Raw genomic sequence first — 19,614 nt, forward strand, 5'->3', positions numbered from 1 at the left:
TGTTCTAAACGACCTGTTTAAAATCAGGTACAAAATGTACCGCTGTCCTTTAAACAGTAATGTCCGCATCAAGCCACACCCCATCGGGTAGGCCACACCCCATGGCGGGTAGGACCATTGCGCAAGTAACCAAAATATTGCTGGATCAAATCCCCAAGCTGACAAAGTCGGTCTGCCCTTGAGCAAGGCAGTTAACCGCCGGGTGCCGATGACGTGAATGTCGATTAATGCAGCCCCCTGCACCTCTCTGATTCAGAGGGGTTGGGTTAAATCCGGAAGCCACATTTCAGTTGAATGCATTCAGTTGTACAAATATCATTTCAATTTAAGGGTCTTTATTGGCATGGGAAACATGTTTACATTGCCAAAGCAAGTGAAATAGATAAACAAAAGTGAAATAAACAAAACATTTAAACAGTAAACATTACACTCAAAACAAATTTTATTGGTCACATACATGGTTAGCAGATGTTAATGTGAGTGTAGCGAAATGCTTGTGCTTCTAGTTCCGACAGTTCAGTAATATCTAACCAGTAGTCTACCTAATACACACATCTAAAAGGGATGGAGTAAGAACATGTACATATAAATATATGGATGAGCGATGGCTGTGCGGCATAGGCAAGATACAATAGTATAAAATACAGTATATACATGTAAGATATGTAAACATTTATTAAAGTGGAATTATTTAAAGTGACTAGTGATCCATTTATTACAGTGGTCAATGTTTCGAGTCTGTATGTAGGCAGCAGCCTCTCTGTGTTAGTGATGGCTGTTTAACAGTCTGATGGCCTTGAGATGAGACAGTAAAACAGCTTCTTCGGTCCCAGCTTTGACATCAGGTGCTGTATGTGTCCAGGAGGGCAGGTAGTTTGCCCCCGGTGATGCGTTGTGCAGATCGCACCAACTCTCTGGAGAGCCTTTCGGATGAGGAGGGTGCAGTTGCTGTACCAGGCTGACAGGATGCTCTCAACTGTGCATCTGTAAAAGTTTGTGAGGGTTTTAGGTGACAAGCCAAATTTATTCAGCCTCCTGAGGTTGAAGAGGCACTGCTGCGCTTTCTTCACCACACTGTCTGTGTGGGCAGAACATTTCAGTTTGTCGGAGATGTGTACACAGAGGAACTTTAAACTTTCCACCTTCCTCTGCTGTTTCCTGAAGTCTACGATCATCTCCTTTGTTTTGTTGATGTTGAGTGTGAAGTTATTTTCCTGACACCACACTCCGAGGGCCCACACCTCGTCCCTGTAGGCCGTCTCGTCGTTGTTGGTAATCAAGCCTACAACTGTAGTGTCGTCTGCAAACGTGATGATTGAGTTGGAGGCGTGCATGGCCACGCAGTCATGGGTGAACAGGGAGAACAGGAGAGGGCTCAGAACGCACCCTTGTGGGGCCCCAGTGTTGAGGATCAGCGGGGTGGAGATGTTGTTACCTACCCTCACCACCTGGGGGCGGCCCGTCAGGAAGTCCAGTACCCAGTTGCACAGGGCGGGGTCGAGACCCAGGGTCTCGAGCTTGATGATGAGTTTGGAGGGTACTATGGTGTTAAATGCTGAGCTGTAGTCGATGAACAGCATTCTCACATAGGTATTCCTCTTGTCCAGATGGGTTAGGGCAGTGTGCAGTGTGGTTGAGATTGCGTCGTCTGTGGACCTATTTGGGCGGTAAGCAAATTGGAGTGGGTCTAGGGTGTCAGGTAGCGTGGAGGTGATATGGTTCTTGACTAGCCTCTCAAAGCACTTCATGATGACAGAAGTGAGTGCTACGTGGCAGTAGTCGTTTAGCTCAATTACCTTAGCTTTCTTGGAAACAGGGACAATGGTGGCCCTCTTGAAGCATGTGGGAACAGCAGACTGGGATAAGGATTGATTGAATATGTCCGTAAACACACCGGCCAGCTGGTCTGCGCATGCTCTGAGGGCGCGGCTGGGGATGCCGTCTGGGCCTGCAGCCCTGCGAGGGTTTACACGTTTAAATGTTTTACTCAAGTCGGCTGCAGTGAAGGAGAGTCCGCATGTTTTGGTTGCGGGCTGTGTCAGTGGCACTGTATTCTCCTCAAAGCGGGCAAAAAATGTGTTTAGTCTGCCTGGGAGCAAGACATCCTGGTCCGTGACGGGGCTGGTTTTCTTTTTGTAATCTGTGATTGACTGTAGACCCTGCCACATACCTCGTGTGTCTGAGCCGTTGAATTGTGACTCTACTTTGTCTCTATTCTGACGCTTAGCTTGTTTGATTGCCTTGCAGAGGGAATAGCTACACTGTTTGTATTCGGTCATGTTTCCGGTCACCTTGCCCTGGTTAAAAGCAGTGGTTCGTGCTTTCAGTTTCACATGAATGCTGCCATCAATCCACGGTTTCTGGTTTGGGAACGTTTTAATCGTTGCTATGGGAACAACATTGTCAATGCACTTTCTAATGAACTTGCTCATCGAATCAGCGTATTCATCAATGTTGTTGTTGGAAGCAATGCGGAACATATCCCAATCCACAGCGGAGTCAGATTGGTCGGACCAGCATTGAACAGATCTGAGCATGGGAGCTTCTTGTTTTAGTTTCTGTCTGGGAGCAACAAAATGGAGTAGTGGTCAGCTTTTCCAAAAGGAGGGCGGGGGAGGGCCTTATATGCGTTGTGGAAGTTAGAATAGCAATGATCCAAGGTTTTACCAGCCCTGTTTGCGCAATCGATATGCTGATACAATTTAGGGAGTCTTGTTTTCAGATTAGCCTTGTTAAAATCCCCAGCTACAATGAATGCAGCCTCAGGATATGTGGTTTCCAGTTTGCAATGAGTCAAATACTGTTCGTTCAGGGCCATCGATGTGTCTGCTTGGGGGGAATATATATACGGCTGTGATTATAATCAAAAAGAATTCCCTTGGTAGATAATGCGGTCGACATTTGATTGTGAGGAATTCTAAGTCAGGTGAACAGAAGAACTTGAGTTCCTGTATGTTGTTGTGATCACACCATGTCTCGTTAATCATAAGGCAAACGCCCTGCCCCTCTTCTTACCAGAAAGATGTTTGTTTCTATCTGCGCGATGCGTGAAGAAACCAGCTAGCTGTACCGATTCCGTTAGCGTCTCTCGAATGAGCTTGAGGTAGTCACCTCATGCAAATACTCGGGAGTATGGCTAGACGGTACACAGTCCTTCTCTCAGCCCATATGAAAGCTGCAGGCTAAAGTTAAATCTAGATTTGATTTCCTCTATCGTAGTTGCTCCTCTTTCACCCCAGCTGACAAACTAACCCTGATTCAGATGACCATCCTACCCAGGCTAGATTACGTGGACATCTATAAGTACCTAGGTGTCTGGCTAGACTGTAAACTCTCCTTCCAGACTCATATCAAACATCTCCAATCGAAAATCAAATCAAGAATCGGCTTTCTATTCCGCAACAAAGCCTCCTTCACTCACGCCGCCAAACTTACCCTAGTAAAACTGACTATCCTACCGATCCTCGACTTCGGCGATGTCATCTACAAAATTGCTTCCAACACTCTACTCAGCAAACTGGATGCAGTTTATCACAGTGCTATCCGTTTTGTCACTAAAGCACCTTATACCACCCACCACTGCGACTTGTATGCTCTAGTCGGCTGGCCCTCGCTACATTTCGTCGCCAGACCCACTGGCTCCAGGTCATCTACAAGTCCATGCTAGGTAAAGCTCCGCCTTATCTCAATTCACTGGTCACGATGGCAACACCCATCCGTAGCACGCGCTCCAGCAGGTGTATCTCACTGATCATCCCTAAAGCCAACACCTCATTTGGCCGCCTTTCATTCCAGTTCTCTGCTGCCTGTGACTGGAACGAATTGCAAAAATCGCTGAAGTTGGAGACTTTTATATCCCTCACCAACTTCAAACATCTGCTGTCTGAGCAGTTAACCGATCGCTGCAGCTGTACATAGTCTATCGGTAAATAGCACACCCATTTTTACCTACCTCATCCCCATACTGTTTTTATTTATTTACTTTTCTGCTCTTTTGCACACCAATATCTCTACCTGTACATGACCATCTGATCATTTATCACTCCAGTGTTATTAATCTGCAAAATTGTAATTATTCGCCTACCTCCTCATGCCTTTTGCACACAATGTATATAGACTCCCCCTTTTTTACTGTGTTATTGACTTGTTAATTGTTTACTCCATGTGTAACTGTGGTCTGTTCACACTGCTATGCTTTCTTGGCCAGGTCGCAGTTGCAAATGAGAACTTGTTCTCAACTAGCCTACCTGGTTAAATAAAGGTGAAATAAAAAAATAAAACAGAGACGTAATTTATAGATCGGCAGGTAAGGGTGCTCTAAAGCAGCTAGATGTTCTTTACCATTCAGCCATCAGATTTGGCACCACCTTATAGGACACATCACTGCACTCTATAGTCTTCTGTAAACTGGTCATCTCTGTATACCCATTGCAAGACCCACTGGTTGATTTTTTTATAAAACCTTATGCCTCACTCCCCCCTATCTGAGATATCTACTGCAGCCCTCATCCTCCACATACAACACCCGTTCTGCCAGTCACATTCTGTTAAAGGTCCCCAAAGCGCACCCATCCCTGGGTTGCTCGTCTTTTCCATTCGAGGCAGCTAACGACCGGAACGAGCTGCAACAAACACACAAACTGGACAGTTTTATCTCAATCTCTTCATTCAAAGACTCAATCATGGACACTTACTGACACTTGTGGCTGCTTTGCGTGAGGTATTGTTCTCTACCTTGTTGCCCTGTGTGCTGTTGTCTGTGCCTAATAATGTTTGTACCCTGTTTTGTGCTGCTGCCATGCTGTGTTGCCATGTGTTGCTGCCATGCTGTTGTCTTAGGTCTCTCTTTATGTAGTGTTGTCTCGCTTGTTGTGAATTGTGTTTTGTCCAATATTTTTATAGGCCCCTGTCCCCGCAGGAGGCCTTTTACTTTTTGGTAGGGCGTCATTGTAAATAAGAATTTGTTCATAACTGACTTGCCTAGTTAAAAAGGTAAATAATATTCAATTAAAAAGAGAACTTCTACCAGCAATATTTAATCAAATGTATTAGAGATGTATGCTAATTTCATGTGGTAATTAATGATTAACTCATGACTCCCAATATGGGAATGACTAAATATTATTGGAAAAACAGACCATATGAAAAACTATAAACACGTTTCAGACCGCTTCACTCATCGCCCTCTGTAGTGGCTTTAGATGAAATTAACCAATCCAATGAAGCACTGGGCCAGTGCGTTTTGCATGGCCCGGTGAGCGGAGGTTTCAATTAAGGAACAATGGAATAGTCTAAAATTCCGCTCACCTTGGGCACCGGGCCATGCAAAACGACTGTGACAAGGCTCAATAGAAATCAAGAATGAGGCTTTAAAACCAATGAGAGATATGCACATTGTTAAAAACAAAAATAACTAATTTTGACTGGCATCGAACCTTAAAATAAATCTAGCAAGCATACAGTTTAATAAGGATTTTAGTTCATCAGCAAGGTAGTTTGACTATTAGTTTATATTGCAGTATTTGTATCTTATCACTGTGTAGCTCACATGCAATGTCAGAGAGCAAATGATACTTGTATCCTCATCATTAGCCCATATCATGAAGTGATACATTGTAACTTGAACTGTAGCAAATAGGAATTAGCATTAATGTTAAAATGTCTAAACCGAAACAAGTAGAATACTTACATCTCTATTATACTGTAGTACCCTGACAATGCTTATCTATTTATTGTAGTCACATATTTCCTACTGTTCAAATGTCACTTCTGTTTAAGTCATCATACCCATTTGATTATTGAAGAATGTGGGTCTGAACCCTCGACCTTTGTTCCCCAGAATGTCCCAACGAAGAAAAGATGTGCTCTGAGTTGTCTAAAACAGCAGATATAGGCCACTGTGATTTTACGAAGGGACCGTGGCAGCAGGGGGTCTAGCCTTTGCAAGAGGACTGGTTGGAGGCCCCCTTGGCATTGCTATTCAAATCAAATGTTATGTCACATGTGCCAAATACAACCGGTGTAGACCTTACCATGAAATGCTTAGTTACAAGCCCTTAACCAACAATGCATTCCTGGAAATAGGCTTAAGAAAAGTTACTAAATAATACATTTTAAAAAATGTATAAAAGTAACAATGACGCTATATTCAGGGGCTACCGGTACCGAGTCAATGTGCGGGGGTACAGGTTAGTCGAGGTAATTTGTACATGTAGGTGGGGTAAAGTGACTATGCAGATATAATAGTGTAGCAGCACTGTAAAATAAAGGGGGGTGGAGAATAGTCTGACTTGGGTGACTGGAGTCTTGACTATTTTTTGGGGCCTACCTCTGGCACCGCCTAGTATATATTTCCTAGATTGCAGGAAGCTTGGCCCCAGTGATGTACTGGGCCATATGCACTACCCTCTGTAGCTCCTTATGGTCAGATGCAGAGCATTTGCCATACCAGGCGGTGATGCAACCAGTCAGGATGCTCTTGACAGTACAGCTGTAGAACTTTGAGGATCTGGGGACCCATGTCAATTCTTTCCAGTCTTCTGAAGGGGAAACGGCGTTGTCGTGCCGTCTTTACGGTCTCGGTGTGTTTAAACCATGATAGTTCATTGGCGATGTGGACACCAAGGAATTTGAAACTCAAGTTCACTGGGGATTATCAAAATTAAAAGAACGCTTGTCAGCTCAATGAAAATTCCTAACTAATATTGTTAGTAACCAACTGAATAATGCTCCATGTCAAAGGGTGAGATCACTTAGACCATACACTTCAAAATAATCATAAGAATTGTGCACAAACTAACTTCGTAGAGAACAATGGCTTGTGGTCTAACATTTAAAACGGTTGTTTAACTGATGCTTTATTTCAGACATATCTCCCTACCTCTTCCGAATCATCGGTAAGGGGGTGCTGTCAGTGGCCTACTGGGATGCTGGATGACCAGTTCATGCCGCTGCCGCCAATCATGGAACTGACCCCGGGGCATTGTCAGAAACTCTGATGTCATGGGTGATGTCCAGTTGGCCAACATGGCCCAGCTGACTGCCCTGGTCATGGGCAACACCACCCTACAGCAGCAGGTGAATGCTGCCCTCCAGGGTTATGTGAACAAGGGGCACCAGCCAGAGGTGCAGTATGTAGACTGACAAGGCCTCTGAGGGGAGTTCAGAGAGCACATCTCTTTAGGGTTCTCAAAGGAAATTATGCTGGTATGCCATTTTGAACAATCTCAAATGCAGATTTTCAAACAAAGGACAAGACACTAGTAATAGTGGGGCTGTACACTGAAAGAAGAAAACCTCCATGGCCCATGAGAAGGAGACACTGATTGAAAGAAAAGGTTCATGAAATTACTGTTATTTCAAGAGGTTTGTCCTTTGTTTGGACTACCTAAATTAAGAATTGTGAAAAGATATACCTATTTAATTATGTCCTTCTGGAAGTCACTTATACGCTACATCTGAAAGCTGCCACTTATCAAGTCAGTTGTTTCTAGACTGGTGTGCTCTGCATGTTTAAACATTAAGAATATAGGGGCCCAACCCTTCTTCAGAGTTTGGTTTAAACTGACACCAGTCCTTTTGAGTCGGTGCCATAAAGAATGCATTCAACTTATGTTGACAAACTGACGTTCACAACGATGTATACCAATAGGCCAGTGTATACCCATCTTACCCGTGTTGATGGTAATATCACCACCCCTTGACATGGAGCAATCCAAATGTGAACACTACTGCTGTTTGCTGCCTACAATCTGAAAGGTAAATTTTCGACAATTAAAAGGCAACGGGAATGTTTGTGTTGATATGCAGCAGTTCGAATGATGTTCCTCCAGTTCAGTGAGGCAAACCACCCTCATTCCTGACACTATAGCCTACAAAGATATCCTGGAGGCCCTAAAACTCTTCAGGAAAATTCAGAGCATTGCAGACAAAATGTAGACAGTAACCATTTTTGGCAAGAGATTTAACATACTACCGAGAGTAGGTAACCTGAGAGCAAAGCGCTGGATCCAATGTTAACTGGTTTTTATCTTACCTTTGAACAAATACACAAAAACATGTTTCAGGTTATTTTAAAATGCCCCTTTATTAGTAACCTAAGTTCTCAGACAGACCCATTTGAAAAAACAAATAAATATACTAGTGAGGGAAGTAATGGAGCGCAAACATTATCCCACAACAACGGTGTCGTCGTCTGGGAATTCGTAATAGGGCACCTCTAGGTTGAGAGGTGCGGGTCCTTTCCGAATTCTCCCTGAGGCGTCGTAGTGGGAGCCGTGGCAGGGACAGTAGTATCCTCCGTAGTCTCCGGCATTGGCGATGGGCACACAGCCCAGGTGGGTGCAGACACCGATCACGATGATCCACTTCGGGTTGGCTACGCGGTCCTTGTCGTGTTGGGGGTCACGTAGCATGGCCATATCCACAGCTTCCTCGGTGGCGATCTCCTTCTCAGTTCGGTGGCGGATGAACAGAGGCTTGCCCCTCCACTTGAAGGTCATGTTCTTGCCCTCTGGGATCTCTCCCAGCTTCACCTCAATCTTGGACATGGCCAGCACGTCGGCTGAGGCGCTCATAGAGGAGATGAACTGGGTGGCCACCGTCTTGGCTGTGTAGACACCTACCACAGCTGTGGCCCCAGTGACCAGGTAGGAGAAGGTCTTCCTGGACTCGCTGCTCTCCTGGGAGGACTTCTTGGGGTCCAGCAACTCAGGACGACGGTAGTCAGAGAAGTCTGGGACCTTGATGTCTGTGTGGGCCATGCGAATTCCACCAGGGGCTACATATGAGAAATATAATATGCAAAATTATGTTCACACTTATAGTTCACATTATTAGACAGGTTCTTTATACATAAGAGTGATGACAATCAAAGCTGTGTGACTTGAGATCATGCAGACAGTGTAGCCAACAGAGCCGACCCGCTTGCTTACAGCTGCACTAGGGTCGCACAGACTTCCTATGTAGATTAAGACACCCCAGAGCCGGCACGAGATATGGCTCAGAAAACATTACCCAATCCAGGGATGACAAAGGAAGTGCACTTCAAAATTGCCCCAACTGCTACACCAAGGGATTGAACAACAGTTTCAAGAAACTGCCATTTTCATCCTCTTGCTAGCCAACTTCTTTTTCTTCTAGGATATCATGGCAGTCGGCAAACAATTTAAGTGCATGCAGCCACCTACTGTGCTGGAATGTACGATCAATCATGATCTGCCCAATTCTGAATTAACATGAAAATAAAACTAAATCCCTACTAACTTCTGTCATCCTCCCACTTTATCGTGCTGAAACACTCCACCCTTAATGGTTGTTGACATGTTGAACAATCCTAACAGTAATATCCGTTAGCCCCAATCTCTTTTTCCATCTCCACAACCTTCAACCTGGCATTTCTGCTTTCCACAACCGGAGTCATATTGATAACCTTACCAATAAAAGCTATGATGTCAACTTTATCATCAAAGTGCCCTTTGACACCGCACATTCATGAGTGCAATTTCTCATGAGCGCAACCGCCAAACCACACCAGGACCAGCAGAAACACCAGCCCCGACATTAGGTCTACTTACTAAAGGAACAGCTATGGAAGCTTCATCATGCCAGTGTAGTTCCACCAATCTGTTTTACAGCCTCTGCATACAATACATTATGACTTGCTCTATATCTCTGAGCCTCTCTAGCCTGTCTCTGCACCTGGCGTAAACTAAATGCTGCACTACGTCCCCCCCACAATTAGAACACAACCTTCACATTGCTCCCACATTCCTCTTAACCATGGTCCCCTCCACACTTGGCACATCTTTTCCTTCCTTTACATTGAACAGCTCCATGTACCATTATTTGACATTTAAAACACTGCAATGGGGATGGGATAAATCCTGACATTGAAACTAAGGAATTATATCTGTACTTTCCCAGGCAAAACCTCAAACCTCTGTAGCACTGATAGGCTTTCACACCTGACCTTGCCTACTGATCAACCTTTTGGCCTCAATCGCTCTCTCCCTTGACATTTTATTTAATATCGTCTACAGACATATTGGGAGCCCAGTGATGACTCCCCTCAATCTAGCATAAACACCAGGGACATGGTTTTTAATCTTCTTCCCATTAAGCACATCCATTTTTATAATCTCTTGCTGACCCTGGCTACCACAAAATTTCCAATGAACCAAGCTAATTTCCTCTACCTCTTTCGCTACAGCATGTCGCACTGCTTTGCTTTATCTCGGCCAGGTCGCAGTTGTAAGTAAGAACAAGTTCTCAACTAGCTTAACGTTACCTGGTTAAATAAAAGATGAAATACAAAATAAAATTTAAAAAAGTGAGTCGAATAGGGTGTGAGTGGGGCCCTGTGGTCTCAAACACTCAACACATCATTACACTTGCTTCCTACCATGGCCTTCTTTACTAGATGCTCCACTGCTTTCGGTATCATGATCTCTTCTTCCTATGTCTTGCCAGTACAGACCATTTTCCGGTCCTTGACCCTCATCCTCCGGAATTTCCGGACCTTGCAGAAGCCACAGCAGCCTTTACGGAGACACGTCACGTTGAACAAAAGGAGCGGATTGGCGGACACTGCCATTCCAAAATGGCTACTGTGGCTTCTGCTTCATAGCATGAAGACAAATTACAGTTAAGTTTTTTTTTGGTCGGTGTATCAGTTGGGATACTTCTGAGAGAAACATCATCCCTGAATTGAGGTACATTTTCTGAGCCATTAGCTCCCGTCGGCACCGCGGTGTCTTAATCTACACAGGAAGTCTATTACCCCTAGACTCAGGCGGTCGGCTCTGCTGCCTCTTAGACAGTGCAACGTTTGATATGTAGAATTGTAGCTGATTTTACGAGGAGTATGTATTCATATGTAATAGTTAAGCTTCTTATACAGAATGTTGACAAGTCCACTCAGGGCGCCATGTCTTGGTCACAACATGAAGTTGACAAGACGAACCATATCAACCTAAACTAAAGCCAAGGAGCAAAGTACCAACAGGTCTGGTTGAGACAAGCCCCCCCCCCCAAAAAAAATGTAATCACTGACAATGAGGCGGGTTAAAAAAAAAAAATCACAATATACATTACCCAAGATCAGCAGTTAGCAAGCTAGTTTTCTGAATGCGACCTTACCACTAACGCAAGCTGAAATAGCGGGCGTCTTCTGTGAGCTGGATTTCAGCAGTGAATTTCCCTTCACCGCTCCAGGGTGCAGTGCTTTGAGGGATCCATTCACAGCTACATTGGTCGCCTGCAAGTACGGGGACAAAGCCCCAGAACGAGCGGCCAAGGACAGCATCTTTATCCGAACCAGTAATTTAACTCGGTTGGGGGACACACCGACCTTTGAAAAGACCCGTGAGTTCCTCCATTTATTGGCAGGTCGATCGGCCTGCGTAAAATCCTGACGTATATTTTAGGATACTGTAAGCAATTTATTTAGTATTTAGCTACCATTATGCCTCAATAATCGCATTAATTATCAAAATATAAAATAGGTGACTTATTTCGTAATAAAAAGATGCTTCACGTAGATTAATTCAAAAAAAGTTTTTAATTTTTCTCCGGCAATTCTTATGCCAGCATTTGAGCTGGGTCCTTGAACTGATAACAGTCGCTTTATAAACGTTTCCACTAGCTAGATACTACAGCCACAAAGTATCGTATGGCTATATCGCAGATACAGTAGTTAGTTCATCTTTGTCTATATCGTAACAAATCCTCTAAACAAAAATGTGCTTTTTTGGTCTTATTATTTAAGGTTAGCCATAAGGTTAGCAGTGTGGTTAGGTTTATCACATTTAAGAGGATAAATTGTATAAATAGGCAGGATTTATGCTTTTTTTTTTTTTTTTTTTAGGGGGTGGATCAGCTTTAATATTGCGGATATATGTTTGGGGTCTTTGTTTTTATTTTATTTTATTTTTTGTCCATTAAAATAATATAAAATTGATCAGAAATACAGTGTTGACATTGTTAATGTTGTAAATGACTAGTGTAGCTATTAACGGGTAGATTTTTTAATGGAATATCTACAAAGGCAGAGGTCCATTATCAGCAACCATCACTCCTGTGTTCCAATGGCACGGTGTGTTAGCTCATCCAAGTTTATCATTTAAAAAGGCTAATTGATCATTAGAAAACCCTTTTGCAATTATGCTGAAAACCGAAAGCTGAAAACTGTTGTTGTGATTAAAGAAGCAATAAAACTGGCCTTCTTTAGACTAGTTGAGAATGTGGAGCATCAGCACTTGTGGGTTGATTACAGGCTCAAAATGGCCAGAAACAAAGACCTTCCTTCTGAAACTCGGCAGTCTATTCTTGTTCTGAGATGTGAAGGCTATTCCATGTGAGAAATTGCCAAGAAACACAAGATCTCGTACAACGCTCTATACTACTCCCTTTACAGAACGGCGCAAACTGGCTCTAACCAGAATAGAAAGAGGAGTGCGAGGCGCCGGTGCACAACTGAGCAAGAAGACAAGTACATTAGAGTGTTTCTCAAACTAGACAGATGCCTCACAAGTCCTCGACTGGCAGCTTCATTAAATAGTACCCGCAAAACACCAGCCTCAACATTAACAGTTAAGAAGCGACTCCGGGATGCTGGCCTTCTAGGCAGAGTTCATCTGTCCAGTGTCTGTGTTCTTTTGCCTATCTTTTATTTTTATTGGCCAGTCTGAGATATGGCTTTTTCTTTGCAACTCTGCCTAGAAGGCCAGTATCACAGAGTCACCTCTTCACTGTTGCAATTCTTAAGCCATTCCTGGACCTGTGACCAAAAACGAGCGACATATGGACAGTCCCAAAATAAATTATTTAATGACTCTGCCTCCTTGCAGCAAAATCTGCAATTGACTGTCATTTCTCTTTGCTTATTTGAGCTGTTCTTGCCATAATATGGACTTGGTCTTTCACCAAAAAGGGCTATCTTCTGTATACCACCCCTACCTTGTCACAACACAACTGGTTTGGCTCAGAACATTTAAGAAGGAAAGAAGTTCCACAAATTAACTTTTAACAAGGCACACCTGTTAAATTAAATCCATTACATGTGACCTCATGAAGCTGTTTGAGAGAATGCTAAGAGTGTGCAAAGCTGTCAAGGCAAGGAGTGGCTACTTTGAAGAACCTCAAATGTAAAATATATTTTAATTTAACACTTTTTTTGCTTACTACATGATTCAATTAGTGTTATTTCATAGCTTTGATGTCTTCACTATTATTCTACAATGTAGAAAATAGTAAAAAAAAAAAAAAACATTGAATGGGTAGGTGTGTCCAAACTTTTGACTGGTACTGTATATAAAATTATAAAAACAACACATGAATACATGGAGATGGTTTTGGACAGGTCATGTGAATTGGCTACTGAATGCCAAAAGCTAGCTAGCTCTAATATTGTTATTGTTCTGTTGTTTTGGTGATTACAGGTGATGGTGTTGTGGCTCCATACAATGGGGATGAGGAGTAGAACCCTTGGGAGGCTGAGCAGGCTGATGATATCTCTGCTCTTCTCAAACGGAGGGAGGCTTTCAGACAATATACCAGGAGCTCATTGACAAGAACAGGCCCAAGAGATACAAAGTTCAAATTTGGGGGAAAGCTGCCATAGGTAAGCCATGCCTTTTTAGTGATGCTCTGTGACAAGTTGTCCTGTATTGCTTGATATCTCCTCTTACAGTAACAGTTAAGCTACATGATGGTGTAAAACACAAATTATTATGGACATTGTCACACCGAAGTAACTCCTCTCTTCTTTCAGGACTTTACCTTTGGGAACATATTTTCGAAGGGCCCGTCAACCCCACCAACATACTGTAACAAGCATAGTGGAGAGAGGGGGAGATAGATTTCACGTAAGGCATCACAAATTAGACTTATGTCATAATAAAAGATACATATGATCTTGCTGATGTCAGTTATTCTGCCCCCCCACCCTTTCTCTATCTATCTCTTTCTCTCCATTTTTATTTTCTTTGTCTATAGTTTCTACACAGGCCCAGTGTTTCTACACAGGCCCAGGGCCACGTTCCTTTGGACACAGACCGTGTGGTTCTGGTGCTGAATGGCCAGGAGCAACAGAAGATCCCCTGCGCTACCCGGTGGCTGCAGCACATCCAGACCCTCATGTGGGTTGATGCTGTAAACTGTTTAGCTGTGGTACTGCTAGGCAGCAAGCGCTGCACAAAGGGATGGATCAGCATCTACCTGAGGAGGCATGGGGTCTTCGTGGTCCTGCTCTTCCTGGTCTATGGAAGCCCCTGGGTCAATGACAAGGATGTCTTCCAGTGGCCGGTTGGAGTAGCCACGTATGTCTTCTTTTCTGGGATCTGGGGCCATGTAACAAGGTTTTAGAGTATTAGTAGATTTAGTTTCTCATGATCTTAGAGTTCCTCTCTTCTTGTTTGTCTTTTACCCTCACCATACACATTTTATTTAGCTCATGTTTCCATTTCAGTACACCATACCTATCCATTGTACCAGAAAAAAAAGCGTTATTTGACTGTGGATTTCTATGTCTCTCTCTTTTCAGATACAGGCAGTTTCCTGTAGTCACGGCAAACTCCCAGATGGTGAACTCCACCAGGCCCTTCCTCTGTAACTTTTTGGGAACCGTCTACAAGAACTCCTCCAGGGAAACACTAATGGGGAACTAGAAAAAAAACAGGACTGGACAAATAGTGCATCATTACTGCCTGCGAGAAGTATGTCGCTGTCGCGCACCGTCTGTTTCAATTCACGGTAATGGTTTTCAGTCCAATTTCTGCATCCTGGCTCACTTCACTGGAAATACTCTTGTTATTAGGCCTTGTTTACCAATAAAATACCAACTCTGACATTCTCAAATAGAAGTTCAACTCTTTTGATCTTTGTGTTAGCAGTTGTTGTTCTTTAATTAAACAGACTACAAAGCAAATCAGGTGTATGAAAATAGGTTTATTCAAAGAGGATAAATCATAGATGTTATGCTGAGAGGTATACGGTAGATTGTCATGGTCCCCTGTCCTCAGTGGTTCTCTCCAGTGAACAAAGTGACAGGATGTAGTTTATAACCTAGCCCTAGCCTGTGGTTGACCAATTACAATTCCTTGCAATAAAACTGGGCCAATGGCCAAATAACAAGTATCCTATTTCAGGCTCACTGTATAGACACATTTCTCCTACGTCTCTGACCAATTGCTCATTAATCCCCTATTACAGAAAAAACACTTTCCATTGATCGTTAGTACTCTATTGACTTCTCATTTAAATGTGTAATACATTAAATTAACCCTCTGCTCACTATTCCTTACAGTAATTCCTCCTCCTCTCCTGCATCAGGTGGCTTCCTCAGGAGACAGCAAAGAGTCTGAGACGGTACCAGACAGCCCTGGCCCAAAGCGAGCTCACCCTCTGCCCGGTGGAAATCTACATGGAGTGCTACCGCATCTACGAGGCTGTGCCTATAGTTCGGTGCCCGTGGTAGAGGACATTGTGACTCCAGGTGGGTGCTCTGCTGCACACAGCTCCCCACTGCGTCTCCTCAAAGCTGCAGGAGCCCTCTTCATCTTTCTCAAGGACTATAAGGAGCTGCCAGGCCTCCTGGAGAAGGAGAAGGGGATGAGCCAGGAAGAGAGGACTGAGAGGAGGAGACTGCTGGAGTGGTATAGCAGTTTCCACCTGCAGATGAAGGACCGGTTCACCGAGGTCTTAGAGGTCAACCGCAAGGCTCTCCGGAGGGTGATGCGGTCTGCACAACGCATCACCGGGGGCAAACTACCTGCCGTCCAGGACACCTACAGCACCCGATGTCACGGGAAGGCCAAAAAGATCATCAAGGACAACAACCACCCGAGCCACTGCCTGTTCACCCAGCTACCATCCAGAAGGTGTGGTCATTTCAGGTGTATCAAAGCTGGGAGCATGAGACTGAAAAACAGCTTCTGTCTCAAGGCCATCAGACTGCTAAACAGCAATCATTAACTCAGTGGCTGCTGCCTACATAGAGACTCACTAGTCACTTTAAACAATGCCACTTTAATAATGTTTACATATCTTACATTACTCATCTCATATGTTTATACTGTATCTTATACCATCTATTGCATCTTGCCTATGCCGCTTGGCCATCGCTCATCCATATATTTATATACATATTCTTATTCCATCCCTTTTGATTTGTGTGTATTAGGTAGTTGTTGGGGAATTGTTAGATATTACTGCACTGTCGGAACTAGAAGCACAAGCATTTCGCTACACTTGCATTAGCATCTGCTAACCATGTGTATGTGACCAATAAAATGTAATTTGATTTAAGGAGGCGTTCTTCAAAAACAACTGAGATAGAATCTTACAGCTCAGAGGAAAATGGATCATCCTTACAAGGAACAATGTGGATTTCATTTTAAGTGTCTTCAGGGAGAGAAGCCAAATTTCTTGGGGTTTATGTGGGTAATTTGTAAAGCTACCACTAGACAACAAATACAATTGTATTTGTTACATGCATCAAATACAACAGGTGTAGACTTTACCGTGAAATGCTTGCTTCCTAACCCTTCCCAATGATGCACTTTTTAAAAAGTATTGAGTAGCATGAGAAATAAAATACACAAGAATTAAGGTATATGCAGATTGTACCAATACCAGATCAATGTGCAGCGGTACAAGGTATTTGAGGTAGATGTGTACATTAAGGCAGAGTAAAGTGACTAGACATCAGGATAGATGATAAGAGTCAAATAAAAAACCGTAGCAGTTTTTACAAGGAAATTTTACAACACAAGCCCAAAAATAGATTGTATTTGAAAATAATAATTTCATACCTTGATTACGTTGAGACACAATCACTTGTCTCTTCTTTTATTTGTGGGATTACTTGGGAACAGATTTCCCAATTTTTTGGCTGAATTCCTGGTGAATTTCCAGTCTTTTTCTTACTAAACTAAACTTTTACAAAAAAAATCACTTGCGAGCTTGTTTTGGCTGCGTTTTGCCGGTGTGTGTAGACCCCTTGACTTTTTCCACATTTTGTTACGTTACAGCCTTATTCTAAAATGGATTAAATCAAATACATTTCTCAGCAATCTATAGATAATACTCCATAATGACAAAGTGAAAACATTGAAAATAAAAAAGAGCAAAAACCAAGCCATGAGCTACATCATTCTTAAATGAAATAAGTTTGTAACTACCTAGAGTTGGCCGTCCAGACTAACTGAGCAATCAAGGGAAAAGGGCCAGGGAGGTGATCAAGAACCCTATGGTCACCCTATGGCAGAGCTCTATTGTTCCTTTGTGGAGATGGGAGAACCTTCCAGAAGGACAACTATTTCTGCATCACTCCACCAATCAGGCCTTTATGGTAGTGTCCAGATGGAAGCCACTTCTCAGTAAAAGGCACATGACAGCCCGCTTGGAGTTTGCCAAGAGGCACCTAAAGACTCTCAGGCCACGTGAAACAAGATTCCCTGGTCTGGTGAATCCAAGATTGAACTCTTTGGCCTGAATGTCAAGCGTCACATCTGGAGGAAACCTGGTACCATCCTTATGGTGATGCATGGTGGTTGGCAAAGCCCTAAGTATGGGCTTTGGCTGGGCCACTCAAGGACATTCGGAGACTTGTCCCGAAGCCACTCCTGTGTTGTCTTGGCTGTGTGCTTAGGGTCGTTGTCCTGTTGGAAGGTGTACCTTGGCCCCAGTCTGAGGTCCTGAGCGCTATGGAGCAGGTTTTCGTCAAGGATCTCTCTGAACTTTGCTCCGTTCATCTTTGCCTCGATCTTGACTTGTCTCCCAGTCCCTGCCAACCACCATGCTTCACCATAAGGATGGTACCCGATCATACATCTCTGGAGAGACATGAAAATAACTGTGCAGCAACACTCATACAACCTGACAGACCTTGAGAGCATCTGCAGGGAAGAATTGGAGAAACTCCACAAATACAGGTTTTTCAAGCTTGTAGCGTCATACCCAAGAAGACTTGATGCTGTAATCGCTGCCAAAGGTGCTGCAACAAAGTACTGATTAAAGGGTCTGAATACTTATGTAAATGTGATATTTCAATGTTTATTTTTTATACATTTGCTTCAATTTCTGAACCTGTTTTTTTTCTTTGTCATTATGGGATATGTGTAGATTGAGGGAGGAATTTAAATAAAATCTATTTTAGAATAAGGCTGTAACAACAAAATTCTGAGATAGTCCAAAGGGGTCTGAATACTTTCCAAAGGTACTGTATATAGTGTATGGGAAGATCTCAATTGCATACTCCTCGTGTCCTGTTCTCGTAGGGTCAATGCAGATAGTCTGGATAACCATTTCATAAACTATTTAGCTTCTAACCCAAGCCATAAAACTGCTGTCTCGGAGCCTATTGTTCCGTGAGCCCATACTGGTACCGTTTGCCGGACGGTAGTAGTGTGAACAGTCTAAGGCTTGGGTGGCTGAAGTCTTAGGCAATTTTTTGGGGCCTTTTGGGGCCTCTGACATCGCCTGATAGAGAAGTCCTGGATGTAGCACTTTGCAGTCGAGGGCAGTGCATTTGCCAAGCCAAGCGGTGATGCAGCCATTCAAGAGGCTCTTGATGGTGAAGCTGTAGAACCTTTTGAGGATGCGAGGGCCCATGCCAAATCTTTTCAGCCTCCTGAGGGGGAAAAGGAGAGCGACAGTTTCCTCTAAACGACTGTGCGGTTGTGTGTGAACCATGTAATTTCTTAGTAATGTGGGCGCCAAGTGCCTTCAAGCTCTCGACCCGCTTCACTACAGCCTTTGTCAATGTGAATGGGGATGTGCTCTCCCTTCTTTTTCCTGTAGTCCACTATCAGCTCCTTGATCTTACTGATGTTGAGGAAGAGGCTGTTGTCCTGGCACAACACTGCCAAATCACTGACCTCTCTGTAGGCTGTCTCATCTCCTACGGTGATCAGACCTACCACCGTCGTGTCATCAGCAAACGTGATGGTGTTGGATTCGTGCGCGCCCAGGTAGTCGTGGGTGAACAGCGAGTACAAGAGGGTACTAAGCACACACCCCTGAGAGACCACCATGTTGAGGGTAAGTGTGGCGGAGGTGTGTTGCCTATCCTCACCACCTGGGGCCCGGCCCATCAGGAAGTCCAGGATCCAGTTGCAGAGGGAGGTGTTCAGTCCCAGGACCCCGAGCTTGGTGATGAGCTTGGAGGGGACTATGGTGTTGAACGCTGAGCTGTAGTCTATGAACAGCATTCTCACAAAGTTATTTCCTGTCTTTTCCAGGTGGGAGGGGTCAGTGTGAAGTGCAATTGAGATTGCGTCATCTGTGGATCTGTTGGGATGGTATGCGAATTGGTGCGGTTCTAGGGTTTCCGGGATGATGGTGTTGATGTGTGTCATGACCAGCCTTTCAAAGCACTTTAATTGTGGTTGAACTTACATATACTGAATGCACACAATTCAAAGCAGTATTGTGATGGGCCTTTTAGAATTTTTTTACCCATCTCGATATTTGTCAGCTGGATATCTAATTTTCCTTTTATGTTTAGTCATAGATCCATCTTTAAACTGTTATGTAGGGTTTGTTATTGTGACAGCGGTAAGTGTATCTCCAATGCAATTGCTGTAAACCATATCCTAAGATGTGTTCATGCTG

The 19,614-nt window shown here is 43.7% G+C and overlaps 1 protein-coding gene and 1 pseudogene across 1 annotated transcript; one reads left to right on the forward strand and one right to left on the reverse strand.

Annotated features, from left to right (window-relative positions):
* Positions 1–8,067: 8,067 nt before the first annotated feature.
* LOC112218748 (cytochrome b-c1 complex subunit Rieske, mitochondrial) lies at positions 8,068–11,381 on the reverse strand. Its single transcript, XM_024379829.2, has 2 exons — positions 11,140–11,381; positions 8,068–8,779 (listed from the first exon to the last, which is right to left on the reverse strand). The coding sequence occupies exons 1-2, from the start codon at positions 11,303–11,305 to the stop codon at positions 8,169–8,171; spliced, it is 777 nt and encodes a 258-aa protein (XP_024235597.1). The 5' UTR covers positions 11,306–11,381; the 3' UTR covers positions 8,068–8,168.
* A 1,959-nt stretch (positions 11,382–13,340) lies between these two features.
* LOC112219001 lies at positions 13,341–15,822 on the forward strand (annotated as a pseudogene).
* The last annotated feature ends 3,792 nt before the right edge of the window (positions 15,823–19,614 follow it).

The sequence above is a fragment of the Oncorhynchus tshawytscha genome, linkage group LG19 (assembly GCF_018296145.1).
Source record: "Oncorhynchus tshawytscha isolate Ot180627B linkage group LG19, Otsh_v2.0, whole genome shotgun sequence".
NCBI classification, from domain to species: Eukaryota; Metazoa; Chordata; class Actinopteri; order Salmoniformes; family Salmonidae; genus Oncorhynchus; species Oncorhynchus tshawytscha.